This window comes from Megalobrama amblycephala, linkage group LG11 (genome assembly GCF_018812025.1).
Source record: "Megalobrama amblycephala isolate DHTTF-2021 linkage group LG11, ASM1881202v1, whole genome shotgun sequence".
In the NCBI taxonomy this organism is placed as follows: Eukaryota; Metazoa; Chordata; class Actinopteri; order Cypriniformes; family Xenocyprididae; genus Megalobrama; species Megalobrama amblycephala.
The window spans coordinates 38,284,053-38,297,830 of record NC_063054.1 but is presented as its reverse complement, the minus strand read 5'-3'; the positions used below and the strand labels follow the sequence as shown (position 1 = coordinate 38,297,830).

The following is a 13,778-nucleotide window of genomic DNA, read 5'->3' as shown; positions in this document are numbered from 1 at the left end:
ACAGTGTGCTTTGGATCATTAGGGGCTTTCGCATCAGGTAGTTTTAGGAACTCATTTATAGGAACTAGCCACCAGGGCGGTCCCCCGTGAACTACATTTTCTCCTAGAGTCATTTTCCTAGTTGAGTTTGCACCGCCAGTAGGAACTCTGAAGTGACGCAAGCCATAATTTTTTGGGTGCGTTTCCCAAAAAGCATCATTAGCCAACTATGGTCGCATGTTCCCTTGAACTCTACTGGTAACAACAGATCTTGCGACCGTAGTTGGCTTTGGGAAACACCCTCCTGGTTGTTGTGTGGGACTTTTATTTTGATGGCACTAAGAACGCCAGCCTGAGCACACATCGCTCCCATTCCCTTCATTAGTTTACAGTCCGTTTACAAGTCATATTCAATACATTATTAGAACTGTAAAACAAAGAAAGTAAACGGAAAGCATACAAAAAGTATTATAATGTTATAATGTCGCTCGCTGAGCAGATATACATACTCATGTTTCACTTGGTCGCGTTGTATTTCCTCCATAGCGTAAAGGTTGAGAAGTGCCTGGACTTCAGCGTTGGTTCATCTATCGCTGTTTTCCATGTGTGTGGAGTAAATATATAGGCTATAAACTTTTTAAAAATGCCAGTGTTTCGTATGCCTTCCGCCAATCGATGTACACTTACGCCACTACTTCCTGTTGAGCTGGGTTAGATCCTACTCTGAAGTAGGAGCTAATTTAGTTCCCCACAAGGTGTTCCTATAACTAAAATCATTCCCAGTTCCTGCGGTGCGAATACGCCAAAAAGCGTAGGAACTATGAAACCGTTCCTCCGGTGCGAAAGCCCCTATAATTCCACCATCTGTTCAAGATTATGCTGGGCTATTTTTGATATGCAGATGAACTATTTTCTATTTGCTTGAATGTTATGGACTGTTTTCAAGGTGTAAGGTTGTGCTTCATATTGAACATATTCCAGTATTAGAATGGTTTTGAAGCTTTTGCAAGACATTAAAATTGCATTGACTATCTCGCAGTCCTCATTAGCCCCTAATAGATGCTTTGTCCTATTTGCACAAGCTTCCAGATCTCTGGCCTCAATCTTCACAGATCCATCAAAGTGTGAGAAAGTAAAGCCTTCGGAGCTGTTTAGTTGGCTTGTGGTTGTACTAAGGTTTTACGTTTAGTCCATTTGATCTGGGTTATCGTTAACTAAAATTAAAACCATAACCATTTTAATTACTTGAAATAAAATGCAATACAAAATCTGAAACTTATTTTAGTTCAGCTAGTTGTCAAGGCAGCACTTTCATTCAGTTTAAGTACTAAAAAAGTAAAACTTATAAAGACATGTAATATAAAAGTAATATAAATGACAAAAACTCAAAACAAATTTACCAAAGCTTTAAAATTAACTTAAATTAACTAAAATAAAATCTAATTCAAAATATCAACATAGTATCTCAATGATACTAAAATAGCACTGCGTGTGACTAAGATCGGTAATTTTTTTATTTATTTTCAGTGTTTTGCATCCATGACAACCAAAAACTTGAAGCAATAGTTCCCAAAAATCATTTCCTCTTCCTCATTCCAAACATGCATGACTTTCTTTCTTCAGCTTTTTCTTTCTTCAGTAATTGCGAGCTAGTGTTGTTTTGGACCCCGTTGGCTCACTAGTTTCTTCAAAATGTCTTTTTTTGTGTGTGCATTTTAACCTTTAACTTACTGAAATGGTACAACACCCACATATCTCCCTTTGCATGTTTGTTCATTCAATATTTTGACTTCATTTAATAATTTTATGATGCTTTTAGCTACCAATTAGTGTTAATTTAACATATTTTCAGTTCGGAAAATGCAAAAACAGTTTGTAGATTCCTTCTGGTAATGCTTACAGGTCCACTAGAGGTTTTCAAGCACTTTTGTTGAGGGAAATTTCAGCTAGTCAGTTAAAAGTGCAGCATATTAAATGTCACGGATTGGTAAAATGTTGAAAAATTGGCATGTTTTTGTTTCTTCTGGGGGTTTGCTTGCATCCAAAGTTGTGAATTTAACTTGTGCGCAAATTGGAATATGGCATAAAACATTTGCAAATAAAGTTTGCAGAGTTTCCATTCCATGTGTTCCAAGAGAACAAAATCATCACTTCCTGGGAAATTGGTGCAAATGATCTGTAATAAAAATGTAAGATGCGGCAATCAAGCTCTTTTTTTCCTCCATCATAAATGAGTTTGTCTGGAGGAATTAAACAAAATCATTCTGATGATGACAGACTTTGACTCGAGCGTTTCAGAACCACCAAACCAACATCTGAGATGCTGTGATGCGATTGGTCCGCTGGTTAGTCTAGTTATCCAATCACAGCCTCTGCTGAGGGAACGTCTTTGTTGGGCATCAAGGGATTTATTCGGTTTTCATTATAGTTTATGTGCATGTCTTGTAAAAAATGATCCAACTCAGTTGAGCGCATACGTTTTTATGTGCATATTTCTAATTTATATGCATCATGGTGTTTCCATCTAGGGTTTTTTATGTGATATCCCAAAATTTGCATAAAAATAGGTGGATGGAAACTTGGTTGCTTTCTTACCAGAATCCTTTCTGCCTTAACTCAAAGCACATGAAATGCATCCTATTAATCATTAAATGCTTCAGTTAGCAATGGTGACAAAATGCTGTAAACAGAAAACAACTTGTTGAAAGAAACCCCCTGAAAACAGTCAGAAAATGTGTGTATACCAAGTCAGAGATCTTGCACACAGATCTGTTCATAAATACACTGCAAATGCACCACTGCAATTTTTTCAATTACAAATGTTCAGTTGACATTAAATCCTTCAGCATGGTGTGACCTTTCAGAACCATGACAAGACATATTACTCTGGTGCCCTCAAGCGCTCAGTGCGCATCTACTGCTGCCATATCATACTAATGGATATAATAGTTAAATGCCAATTTATATAATCAGGAATAAATTAGAATGTAAGTGACAAGATATAATTATGTGAATGCAAACATCAGTATTGCTATTGCTAGTGATTTTAAACACCATTTGTGCTACAGTAATGAAATGGAAATGTATTTGTAATGGATTTTTCAGCATTTTACCAGAAACAGAACTATGGAAGCTTGTTTCTGCCACAGAATAAAAAATAAAATTGTGTCCTTTTATGTCACAATTCAGATTTTTTTTCCTCAGAACTGCATATTAGGATTGCGAAACTCACAGTTGTGTGAAATAAAGTCAGAATTGCAAGATAAAAACTCGTAATTGCAAGAATTAAAGTCAGATTTGCAAGATACAAACTCGTAATTGCGAGAAATAAAGTAAGAATTGTAAGATAAACTCGTAATTGCAAGAAATAAAGTCAGATTTGCAAGATACAAACTCGCAATTGCGAGAAATAGTCAGAATTGCAAGATAAAAACTTGTAATTGCGAGAAATAGTCAGAATTGCAAGATATAAACTCGTAAATACGAGAAATAGTCAGAATTGCAAGATATAAACTCGCAAATACGAGAAATAGTCAGAATTGCAAGATAAAAACTTGTAATTGCGAGAAAGTCAGAATTGCAAGATATAAACTCGTAAATGCGAGAAATAGTCAGAATTGCAAGATATAAACTCGTAAATACGAGAAATAGTCAGAATTGCAAGATAAAAACTTGTAATTGCGAGAAATAGTCAGAATTGCAAGATATAAACTCACAATTGCGAGAAATAAAGTAAGAATTGTAAGATAAACTCGTAATTGCAAGAAATAAAGTCAGATTTGCAAGATACAAACTCGCAATTGCGAGAAATAGTCAGAATTGCAAGATAAAAACTCGTAAATACGAGAAATAGTCAGAATTGCAAGATAAAAACTCGTAAATACGAGAAATAGTCAGAATTGCTAGATAAAAACTTGTAATTGCGAGAAATAGTCAGAATTGCAAGATATAAACTCGTAAATACGAGAAATAGTCAGAATTGCAAGATAAAAACTCGTAAATGCGAGAAATAGTCAGAATTGCAAGATATAAACTCGTAAATACGAGAAATAGTCAGAATTGCAAGATAAAAACTTGTAATTGCGAGAAATAGTCAGAATTGCAAGATATAAACTCACAATTGCGAGAAATAAAGTAAGAATTGTAAGATAAACTCGTAATTGCAAGAAATAAAGTCAGATTTGCAAGATACAAACTCGCAATTGCGAGAAATAGTCAGAATTGCAAGATAAAAACTCGTAAATACGAGAAATAGTCAGAATTGCAAGATAAAAACTTGTAATTGCGAGAAATAGTCAGAATTGCAAGATATAAACTCGTAAATACGAGAAATAATCAGAATTGCAAGATATAAACTCGTAAATACGAGAAATAGTCAGAATTGCAAGATATAAACTCGTAAATACGAGAAATAGTCAGAATTGCAAGATAAAAACTTGTAATTGCGAGAAATGGTCAGAATTGCAAGATATAAACTCGTAAATACGAGAAATAGTCAGAATTGCAAGATAAAAACTCGTAATTGCGAGAAATAGTCAGAATTGCAAGATAAAAACTCGTAATTGCGAGAAATAGTCAGAATTGCAAGATAAAAACTCGTAATTGCGAGAAATGGTCAGAATTGCAAGATATAAACTCGCAATTGCATGAAAAAGTCAGAACTTGCGATTGAAAGTAACAGTCAGAATCGCAAAACAAACTCGTAATTGCGATAAAGTCAGAATTGCAAGATAAAAGGTCACAATTACCGTTTTTATTTATTTTTTTTTATTCTGTGGCAGAAACAAGCTTCCATAGAGAACTAAATGTTCAAAACATAATTGTCTTGTATTTTAAAATGCATATAAAATGCAAAGTGTCCTGAAAAAACTCCTTGTGCGTGTGCCAAGACCTGCCCTCGAAAGGCCGAACTGTCTCTCTGTGTTAACTTCCCAATTACAAGAGCCCAAGTCTGGAGCAAAAATAGTTTGGCACATCAGATGTGCTGTTCGGAGGGATGAACGTTGTTCGGCACTGGATGCTTTCATTAAAAAAAAAAAATTGAACTCAAAAAGTTGTAGATCTGAATCTTGCAAAGGTTTATCATCACCTTTGAACCCATGATCAAAAAGTGTCTGTTCTAAAATAAAAGTAACGCCGTATACTCGCTTTAAATTAACACCATACTCAAGAAAACATATAGACAACCATCAGATTAAATCAAGAGACAGAAATATGCTTATTTAAGATGATTTTAATTATATATATTTATATATAAATTCCTCTGTATTAGAAATACAACTTTACTATTTTGTGTAATTATTATTTCAATCCACCATAAATCCATAATTTACAATATTTACACATCAACCCGTTTCATTTGAAACAATATTAAAATAAATGTTCAAAAAGATATTTAGTTCTCTTTACACTTTTACAGCATGTCCAGGGAGTCCTTAACGACTCCAAACATTTGTAAAGCCATTTTCTTCTAATTATTTAGTGCAATTTCCTCCTTTCACTCTTTCACAAAAGTATGAGTGCAACATCCAGCGCTGATGGAGGGAAGCGACACGCCGTTACTGAAACGCACCAGCGTGTGTTTGTTCCAACGCTATAATGAGAGTTGCAACACGATCAGTGCAAAACACCTCGGAAAAATCTGAGCTCTGAAATCCAGCGAGGACAGACGGAGAATCATCATAAAGATGGACGGAATGGACTGCAAATTATAGTACTTATAAAAGAAGAGAGACGGAACAAAAGTAATTACTGAAAATACTGAACACAACAGTCTTGATTGCATCTCTCAAAACCTGTTGAGAACATCATATTTCACCCCAAAGGACCATTAGTTTTTGCATTTTTTTTTTTTTTTTTTTTTGCATGACAATTACACACATTTGCCACAATTCTTAGTGTTGAAAAATCATCCTGTCTGGACCCTGACAATATTAAGTTTGCAATTAAAATCAGAATCAAAATACTATTAAGGTCTTACAGTTGTACATCACAATATATTGCAAGACAGTAATGAGTATTTGGGGCTGAAATGTGTTAAACTGTCATAAAATCATTTTGTTTAAGCAAAATATTAGTTATTTCTGTTGACTTTAGGGTGAATTATGAGCTTGACGGGCTTCTTGAGATTCGGGATGAACAGTAAGCACGTGTTTCTCGGCAAACATGACAACATACATGTGACACAGCTGATATGATGCGTCTGAAGGTCACGGCAGCTATACGACCGTCCCGCTGGGAGAGTTGGCTGGGTTTTGGGGAGGCAAAAGGCCCTGAAGAGAGAAAAACAGGATAAATTTCATACATTTGGACACACATCAGTTTACACTGATAAATGACAAGTTTAGAGCTGCTACTTCAATAAATACAACAAAATTTATATTTTTATTCAGCAAGGATGCATTAAATTAACATTTATAATGTACTTTCTATTCATCAAAAAATCCTGAAAAATAAAATGTTTCACAGTTTCCACACAAATATGACTGTTTTCAACATTGATAATAATCATAAATGTTTCTTGAGCAGCAAATCATCATATCAGAATGATTTCTGAAGGATCATGTGACACTGAAGACTGGAGTAATGATGCTGAAAATTCAGCTTTGATCACAGGAATAAATTACACTTTACTATATATTCACATAGAAAACAGATATTTTAAATTGTAAAAATATTTCACAATTTTCACTGTATTTTTGATCAAATAAATGCAGACTTGGTGAGCAAAAAATCAAAGCATTTGCATTCATTCAATGTAAAAAATTATTTTTCAAAGTTGTAAATATGAGAAAGATTGAGTATCTTACAAGAAAATACTATTTCTACTTCAAAATTTCAGGTTTAATTCAATGTTACTTGCCATTTCTTTTTAATTAATTGTGAAATTTACTAACAATTTCTGAGTGAAAATTGTTTTTTGTTTCTTTTTTCAGTGTAATAAAGGTAAAAAAAAATCCTTAAGTCAGAAAAAACTGGAAAACTTCATTTCTGTCAGAACTAACTACTGCACAGACTGCAGCACATGAAAATCTTTGGGTTGGTTGGTTAATTGTTTAAACATCGTGCCAGCTTCCTTGGCTATTTTCATGGTGAGAAACAAGTTTGACTCTGTCAAAAATGTCTTCTAAAGTGTTTGCCGAGTAATTTAATTTCCTAATAGAACTTAAACCATAACAATTTAAAGGGATAGTTCACCCAAAATTGAAAACTGTCATCTTATACTCATTAAAGATTGCAATCTCGATTCAAACACCCACCTGATCAGATGATCACAGAAGTACTGTGATTAAAGTTTATAGTTCGGATATAAACACTGATGTGATGAAAATAGAGCAAATCACCTTTTGAAAGCAATTTGATGCTTCAAATACAGATTGTATCATTACATCATTACACCAGTAGGTGGAGACAAGTGACTGTTAAAAATGTATTTGTCATTGAATCATTCATTATTTTGAAGAGATTTGTTCAAAAATGCAGATTCATCCAATAATGAAACTAGTGAAGTGTTCACGAGTGAGTCATTGAATCATTCACTCAGACATCAGTTCAAATTAATTAAATATATATTTATTTATATATTTATTTTTGCCTTTATTATGATAGGACAGTGATTAGACAGGAAGTGAAGTGGGAGAGAGAGAAGGGGACGGGCTCGGGAAAGGACCGCAAGCCGGGACTCGAACTCGGGTCGCCCGAAGCTCATTGGCGAGCTGCCCATGATGCCATCGGTGCCGACAAATTAAATATATATATATATATTTTTTAAATAGACAGCAGCAGATAACATTTAATCAGAACCTCCAGTAAACTGCATGTTATTTTGTTCAGCTGTCTGTTCAGCATCATAAAATCGTAAGAACTTGTGTCCGATTCTGGAATGTACGATTCGGCGAAACGCTTTGGCAGTCGGCCATTCACAACACACTAAAATATCCTCTAATTATCTTCATTGACAAAAACACAGAAATATAATTTGTCACCTAAACTTAAAGGGATAGTTCACCCAAAAAGGATAATTATCCCATGATTTACTCGTCCTAGGTGTATATGACTATCTCATGAGTTATATTTAAATATATCCTGCTCTTCCAAGCTTTATAATGGGAGTGAATTGGGGGCGAAATTTTCGAGCCCAAAAAAGTATGGAGTCAAATTAATGCCTTAAAGTTTTGCACAAAAATAAAGTTTTGCAAAACACAAAAAAGAATTGAGCAATAAAAAAATGTTTTGCAAACAAAAATAAAGAATTGCAAAGGAAAAATAAAGTATTGAGCGGAAAAAAATAAGTTTTGCAAACAAAAATAATAAATTGCAAAATAAAATAAAGTAGTGCAAAAATAAAAATATAATCAATTACAAAAATCAATGACAGCTGTAATGCTATTTTATCTTTGCCACATATTTTTCATGCTCAAACCTACTAAATCATTTGCAACGCTCATTTTATTCTGCGTTTCAGTCAAGCGTGCGCTCACAATACCGGTTTTCCTTTGCGCTGCACTTTTCTGTGCGGATCTCTTTATGGCACTGGTTTGACGTGGGGGTGGAGTCAAGAAACGGGGGCCGCGAAATGCATTGGAGGGGAACGTAATCGATATCGGTTCGTAAAAATCGATTACTCAAAATATTTTTACTCACCACTTTTCCAGGCCGTGCCCATGTGCAAATGAAACCCTCCTGGCAGGCTGTAACCAGACAGTCCTCGAGGAAGATCAACACGGTGAGTCTCTCGTGGGCGATTTTCTTACAGACCAGCGGCTCCAGCAGAGGGATTTCCTCCATGCGCGGACACAGCGTCGTTCCCAGCGCTTTAGCGGTGTCCGTTTTGCCGGCGCGCGAGCCGATGATCTGGTTGAGCTTCTCGCTGCTCTTGTTGCTGATGTAGCTTATGCTGTGATTGCGTTTGTGGTCCTTTTCCTGATGCCGTTCCTTGCGCGTTTCGTGTAGAGCCAACGTGGCGAATTTGCCGACGCCCGCGGCGATCACACCGTCTACGATGCTGGCGGGTTTGTGGATGTTCGGGCTGCTGCCCGAGGAGTGCGGCAAACTGTTTGAGCGCGGTAAAGGCGAGTTCGACGGGGTTACGCTGCTGTTGCCGTTAGTTTCCCAACTCATGACATTCGTGTGAGTCCTAGTTCTGGGTAAGGGGAACAGAATGTCTTCTGTAAGGTCCCACAAGCATAATTGGGTGTCCTGACCGACCGAGCCGAAGCGATAAGTCACACTGAGGCTTCGCCCGTCGGTAGAGTTTCGTTTGGATTGGCCGCTGTTCGTCCGTTCTCGGGTTCCGTTGAATTGCTGAAAGTCTTCGTCGCTCCCGCTGAACTCCGCTGGCGCTTCGCAGTCCTGAACGCTGGTGATGCAATGATCGAACGCCACCACGCTCACCCACGACTTGTGCCCGCGGCCGCGCGCGATGACCCTAGAGTCCGAAACGGACCACACCGTCACGAGGTCGTCTTCCCCGCCGGTCACGATGTAGCGTCCGTCGGGGCTCCAGCACACGCACAGCAGTCCGCCGAAGTAGCTCTTCATGGTGCCCTGGAGTTCTGCCGTGTCGAAGCAAAACACCCGGAGGAAGCCGTCCTGACCGGCGCAGGCCAGAAACTTCCCGTCCGGCGAGAAGGCGAACTCGTTGACCGCGCCCTCGCCAACCGTCCAGCGGAGGAGAGGATTGCGGGCCGTTTTGCTCTTGCCGGTGTGTACGGTGTAGTTGTCGCCTTGCTTGAGGAGCTGGTAATGCGGCGCTGTCGTTCCACACGTGTGCTCCACGTTATACAGGTACAAACACCCACTGGCGTGAGCCACCAAGAACAGGCTCTCTGAACCCGGGACCCACTTTAAACACGTCACCGGAGACTTGTCAATGAGTCTCTGTTAGAGCGGAGAAAGACAGACAGAATCACAAAAATGTAACAAAAATGGTGCTAAAACAGGTATCATTTTCTTATTGTAAAATATAATTTATTGATACATTTTTATTAGTTTTATTTTTTTTTAAATAACATATAATTTGAAAAATAGCATTTTTAACAAAAGCCTTAAATCACTTTTTTTTTTTTTTTACTGTAATGTGTTATTGTAGAATATACAAAAATAATGTAAAAAATTATTTCTTAATGTAAAAATATCATTTATTCATATACATTTTTTATAAATAAATTTATAATTTTTTATAATAAATTTAAATATTACATACATACATACATACATATAATTTTAATTTTTAAATAATACTTTTTAAATAATTTTAAATAATTACTTTTAATTCAAATAAAATGTATTTATTAATTTTATTCAATTTTTCTAAATTAAAATTATTTTTATTTATTACAAAAGACTATAATCTGTAGCATCTCTAATTAACTTTCTTATTGTAAAATATATTTTATTTATCTTTTAAAATATTATTTATTTATTATATTTAATTTTTATAAATTAAAAAGTAATTATTACAAAGACAATATGTAGCATATATATATTGTATTAAAATAATGTAACTTTTTACATTAAAATAAAATTTATTTATTAATTTTATAATATTTTTCTAAATTAAAAATATTTTTATTTATTACAAAAGACTACAATATAAAGCATCTCTAACATAAAAGGCTTAAATCACATAATTTTGTGAGTTCTCGAGGAAAATATGTATTTTAATGGTATTAAAACGATTTAACTTTCTTAATGTAAAATATATTATTTATTTATTGTATTTAATTTTTATAAATTAAAAATAATTTAATTATTACAAAGACAACAATACGTAGCATATATATGGTATTAAAATAACTTTTTAAATTAAAATAAAATGTATTTATTAAATTTATTTACTTTTCTAAATTAAAAAATATTTTTATTTATTACAAAGACTATAATATGTAGCATCTCTAACATAAAAGGCTTAAATCACATAATTTTGTGAGTTCTCGAGGAACATGTATATATTTTAATGGTATTAAAATGATTTTACTTTCTTATTGTAAAATATAATTTATTTATTCATTTTAGTAATTTTTTAAAAATTAACTTAACCCTAACATAAAAGCTTTTTTTCAGATCACTGACTTCACAACTATCTTAAATATGTGTTATTGCAAAAAAAAAGTAAATTATTGTTTATTTATTTATTTTTTAAAAATGTATTTAATTTTATTACAAAGACAATAAAATTTAACATTAACATTTAATGTAATTTTTTGGAGAGATACCCAACAATTACACCTAGTCCAGCTGACTGACTTCACAACGAGGTTAAATCTGCTTTGGGTTAATCATAAACAAAGAAGTTGCTATAATGGACTTCAGGACTCACATCTTCATTAAAAAGTTTGCTGGTTTCCTTTTTGATGGGGTCAATGAGCTGTACTTGCCCTGCAGAAAAGCCCACCAACAGTGAGACGCTCTCCGCCGTGGCCGTCAGGGTGTTGGAGTCGTGACACGTGGGAAGCGTTCCTTTATAGATCCGCTTGTCTATGGGTTTGCTCATGTCAGCGGCCTGTTGAAATCCAAAATAAGCAATTTAGCATCTTAATGTGCATGATCATAAAGAGAGCATCATCTGCAATTAAAGACCTCAGTCTGGTTCACCAATAAATGCACACGTGTATATGAATATTGTTATCAGTAGCGGCACGTTTGAATCGCATTACTTAAAACATGATGCTGTTTGTACATGTTCATTAAGATTCAGCACCTTACACTAAAACACTAAACTTATATCACTCAGGAGGACCCTTTGCAACGTCATGCAACAGGTTACACACCCCAAACCTCATGCATACGCTAAGATCTGCCCAAAATGACAGGATGCACAAGTGCACCAACTAAAAAAAAATACACTAAGCCTTTTCAACATAATGCGAATGGCTACCCAACCCTAAACCTCATGCATGACTGCGCAAAAATCAGTGAAAATACATTATATTCTAGGATGCATGTGCATATAAACTGTACTTCAAACAGTAAATAATGCAACCCAAACCTCATGCATAACCCCATACCTGCACTAAAGCAGTACACTTTGTGATGCATTTACATAAATTATTTGTAAATGATGCTGTAAACATTAATAATTTAATTATATCACTCTGGACCCTTTGCAACATCATGCAACAGGTTACACACACCTCAAGCATCATGCATAAGCCAAGATCTGCCAGAAATTACAGAATGCATAGAATATTTTGGGTTGCATTTACACGTCAATCATATTATACACACAAATATACACTCAACAGCCTTTTCAACATAACTTACCCACCCAAAACCTCATGCATAACTCTGGATCTTCCCAAAAATAACTCAGTATACATTATATTCTAGGATGCATTAGCATATAAACAGTGTTTGCATAAAGTTACCACCACATAATGCCCTATACATTATGTATAACCCTAGATCAGTGTATGAATGGGTATTTTTTTGGATTTGCAATCATTTGGATTATGCATAACTTTAGATCTGATCCAAAACAATGACTACAAACTATGTTCTGGATTGCACTGGTATTATTGTAATGCCATTATTACAGTATAATGCAACAGGTTTCCCACATTAATCGCATGCATATCCCTTTATATGCTCAAAATCAGTGAAAGCACAGTGTGTATTTACATGCAACTTGAGTTGTAAACATTATTTACACACAGTGCACAATCAAACCCAACGCACACTGATGATCGCGCATGCACGCGTCAGTTTTAGTGGCATAAACTCGTGTGAAGCTGATGTAACAGTCCGAGCAGCTGTCATGCCGTTACCTTCCTGACGCCTTTATAAATGTAAAAGTAAAGCTCCCGGCCCACATTGAAACAGATTCTCTCGCCGTTACCGGACTGGTCGTTCACGTTCACGAAGGAGACTTTGACCGGGTTCGAGCCCTGTGAATTGAACGGCACCCGGTTCGGGCGGCTGTACTCGGAGTTCGGCAGGAGTTTATAGACGCCCTCCCGTGTGGTGAATTGAGTTTTAATTTCGTTCGCCTCCTTCCCACCTCCCTCCGCCGCCATCTTCAACATTAGTATTCATTCCGCTGAGTGCACGAGCATGCGCGCGCCCCTTCCTCCGCGAGACTGTGAGTTGCGCGTTCACGCAAGTTAGGCAAAATCGAGCCGAGGTTGTTTGTTTGTCAAACTGATTTTTCGCGACTATTTCAGTTGTATACTTCCACTGAAGAAAATATGAAATATACAGTTGTTCTCAAACATGATCTTATATACGAATGGGTTGTTTTAGCCCAGCGAATGGGTTGTTTTAGCCCAGTGACTGGGATGTTTTAACCCAGCGAATGGGTTGTTTTAGCCCAGCGACTGGGATGTTTTAGCCCAGCGAATGGGTTGTTTTAACCCAGCGAATGAGTTGTTTTAACCCAGCGAATGGGTTGTTTTAGCCCAGCGACTGGGATGTTTTAACCCAGAGAATGGGTTGTTTTAGCCCAGCGACTGGGATGTTTTAACCCAGCAAATGGGTTGTTTTAACCCAGCAAATGGGTTGTTTTAGCCCAGCGACTGGGATGTTTTAGCCCAGCGAATGGGTTGTTTTAACCCAGCGAATGAGTTGTTTTAACCCAGCGGTTGGGTTGTTTTAGCCCAGCAACTGGGTTGTTTTAACCCAGTGAATGGGTTGTTTTAGCCCAGCGCTTGGATTGTTTTAACCCAGCGTTTGGGTTGTTTTAGCCCAGCGACTGGGTTGTTTTAGCCCAGCAACTGGGATGTTTTAGCCCAGCGAATGGGTTGTTTTAACCCAGCGGTTGGGTTGTTTTAGCCCAGCGACTGGGATGTTTTAGCCCAGCG

At 36.2% G+C, this 13,778-nt stretch overlaps 1 protein-coding gene across 1 annotated transcript; it reads right to left on the bottom strand.

The window, feature by feature from the left end:
* Positions 1-5,192: 5,192 nt before the first annotated feature.
* On the bottom strand, positions 5,193-13,045 carry wdr20b (WD repeat domain 20b). Its single transcript, XM_048207905.1, has 4 exons — positions 12,747-13,045; positions 11,300-11,482; positions 8,623-9,858; positions 5,193-6,251 (listed from the first exon to the last, which is right to left on the bottom strand). Exons 1-4 carry the CDS (start codon positions 13,002-13,004, stop codon positions 6,198-6,200), a joined length of 1,731 nt encoding a protein of 576 aa, XP_048063862.1. The 5' UTR covers positions 13,005-13,045; the 3' UTR covers positions 5,193-6,197.
* Between the last annotated feature and the right edge of the window lie 733 nt (positions 13,046-13,778).

Bases quoted from the DNA above. Each gene is read 5' to 3' on its own strand.
- wdr20b (XM_048207905.1), bottom strand. From the start codon at position 13,004: ATGTTGAAGATGGCGGCGGAGGGAGGTGGGAAGGAGGCGAACGAAATT. The intron at 11,483-12,746 runs GTAACGGCATGA...GGATTTCAACAG, and splicing joins TTTATAAAGGCGTCAGGAAG to GCCGCTGACATGAGCAAACC. The intron at 6,252-8,622 runs GTGAGTAAAAAT...TTCTCTCTTCAG, and splicing joins GGGCACGGCCTGGAAAAGTG to GGCCTTTTGCCTCCCCAAAA.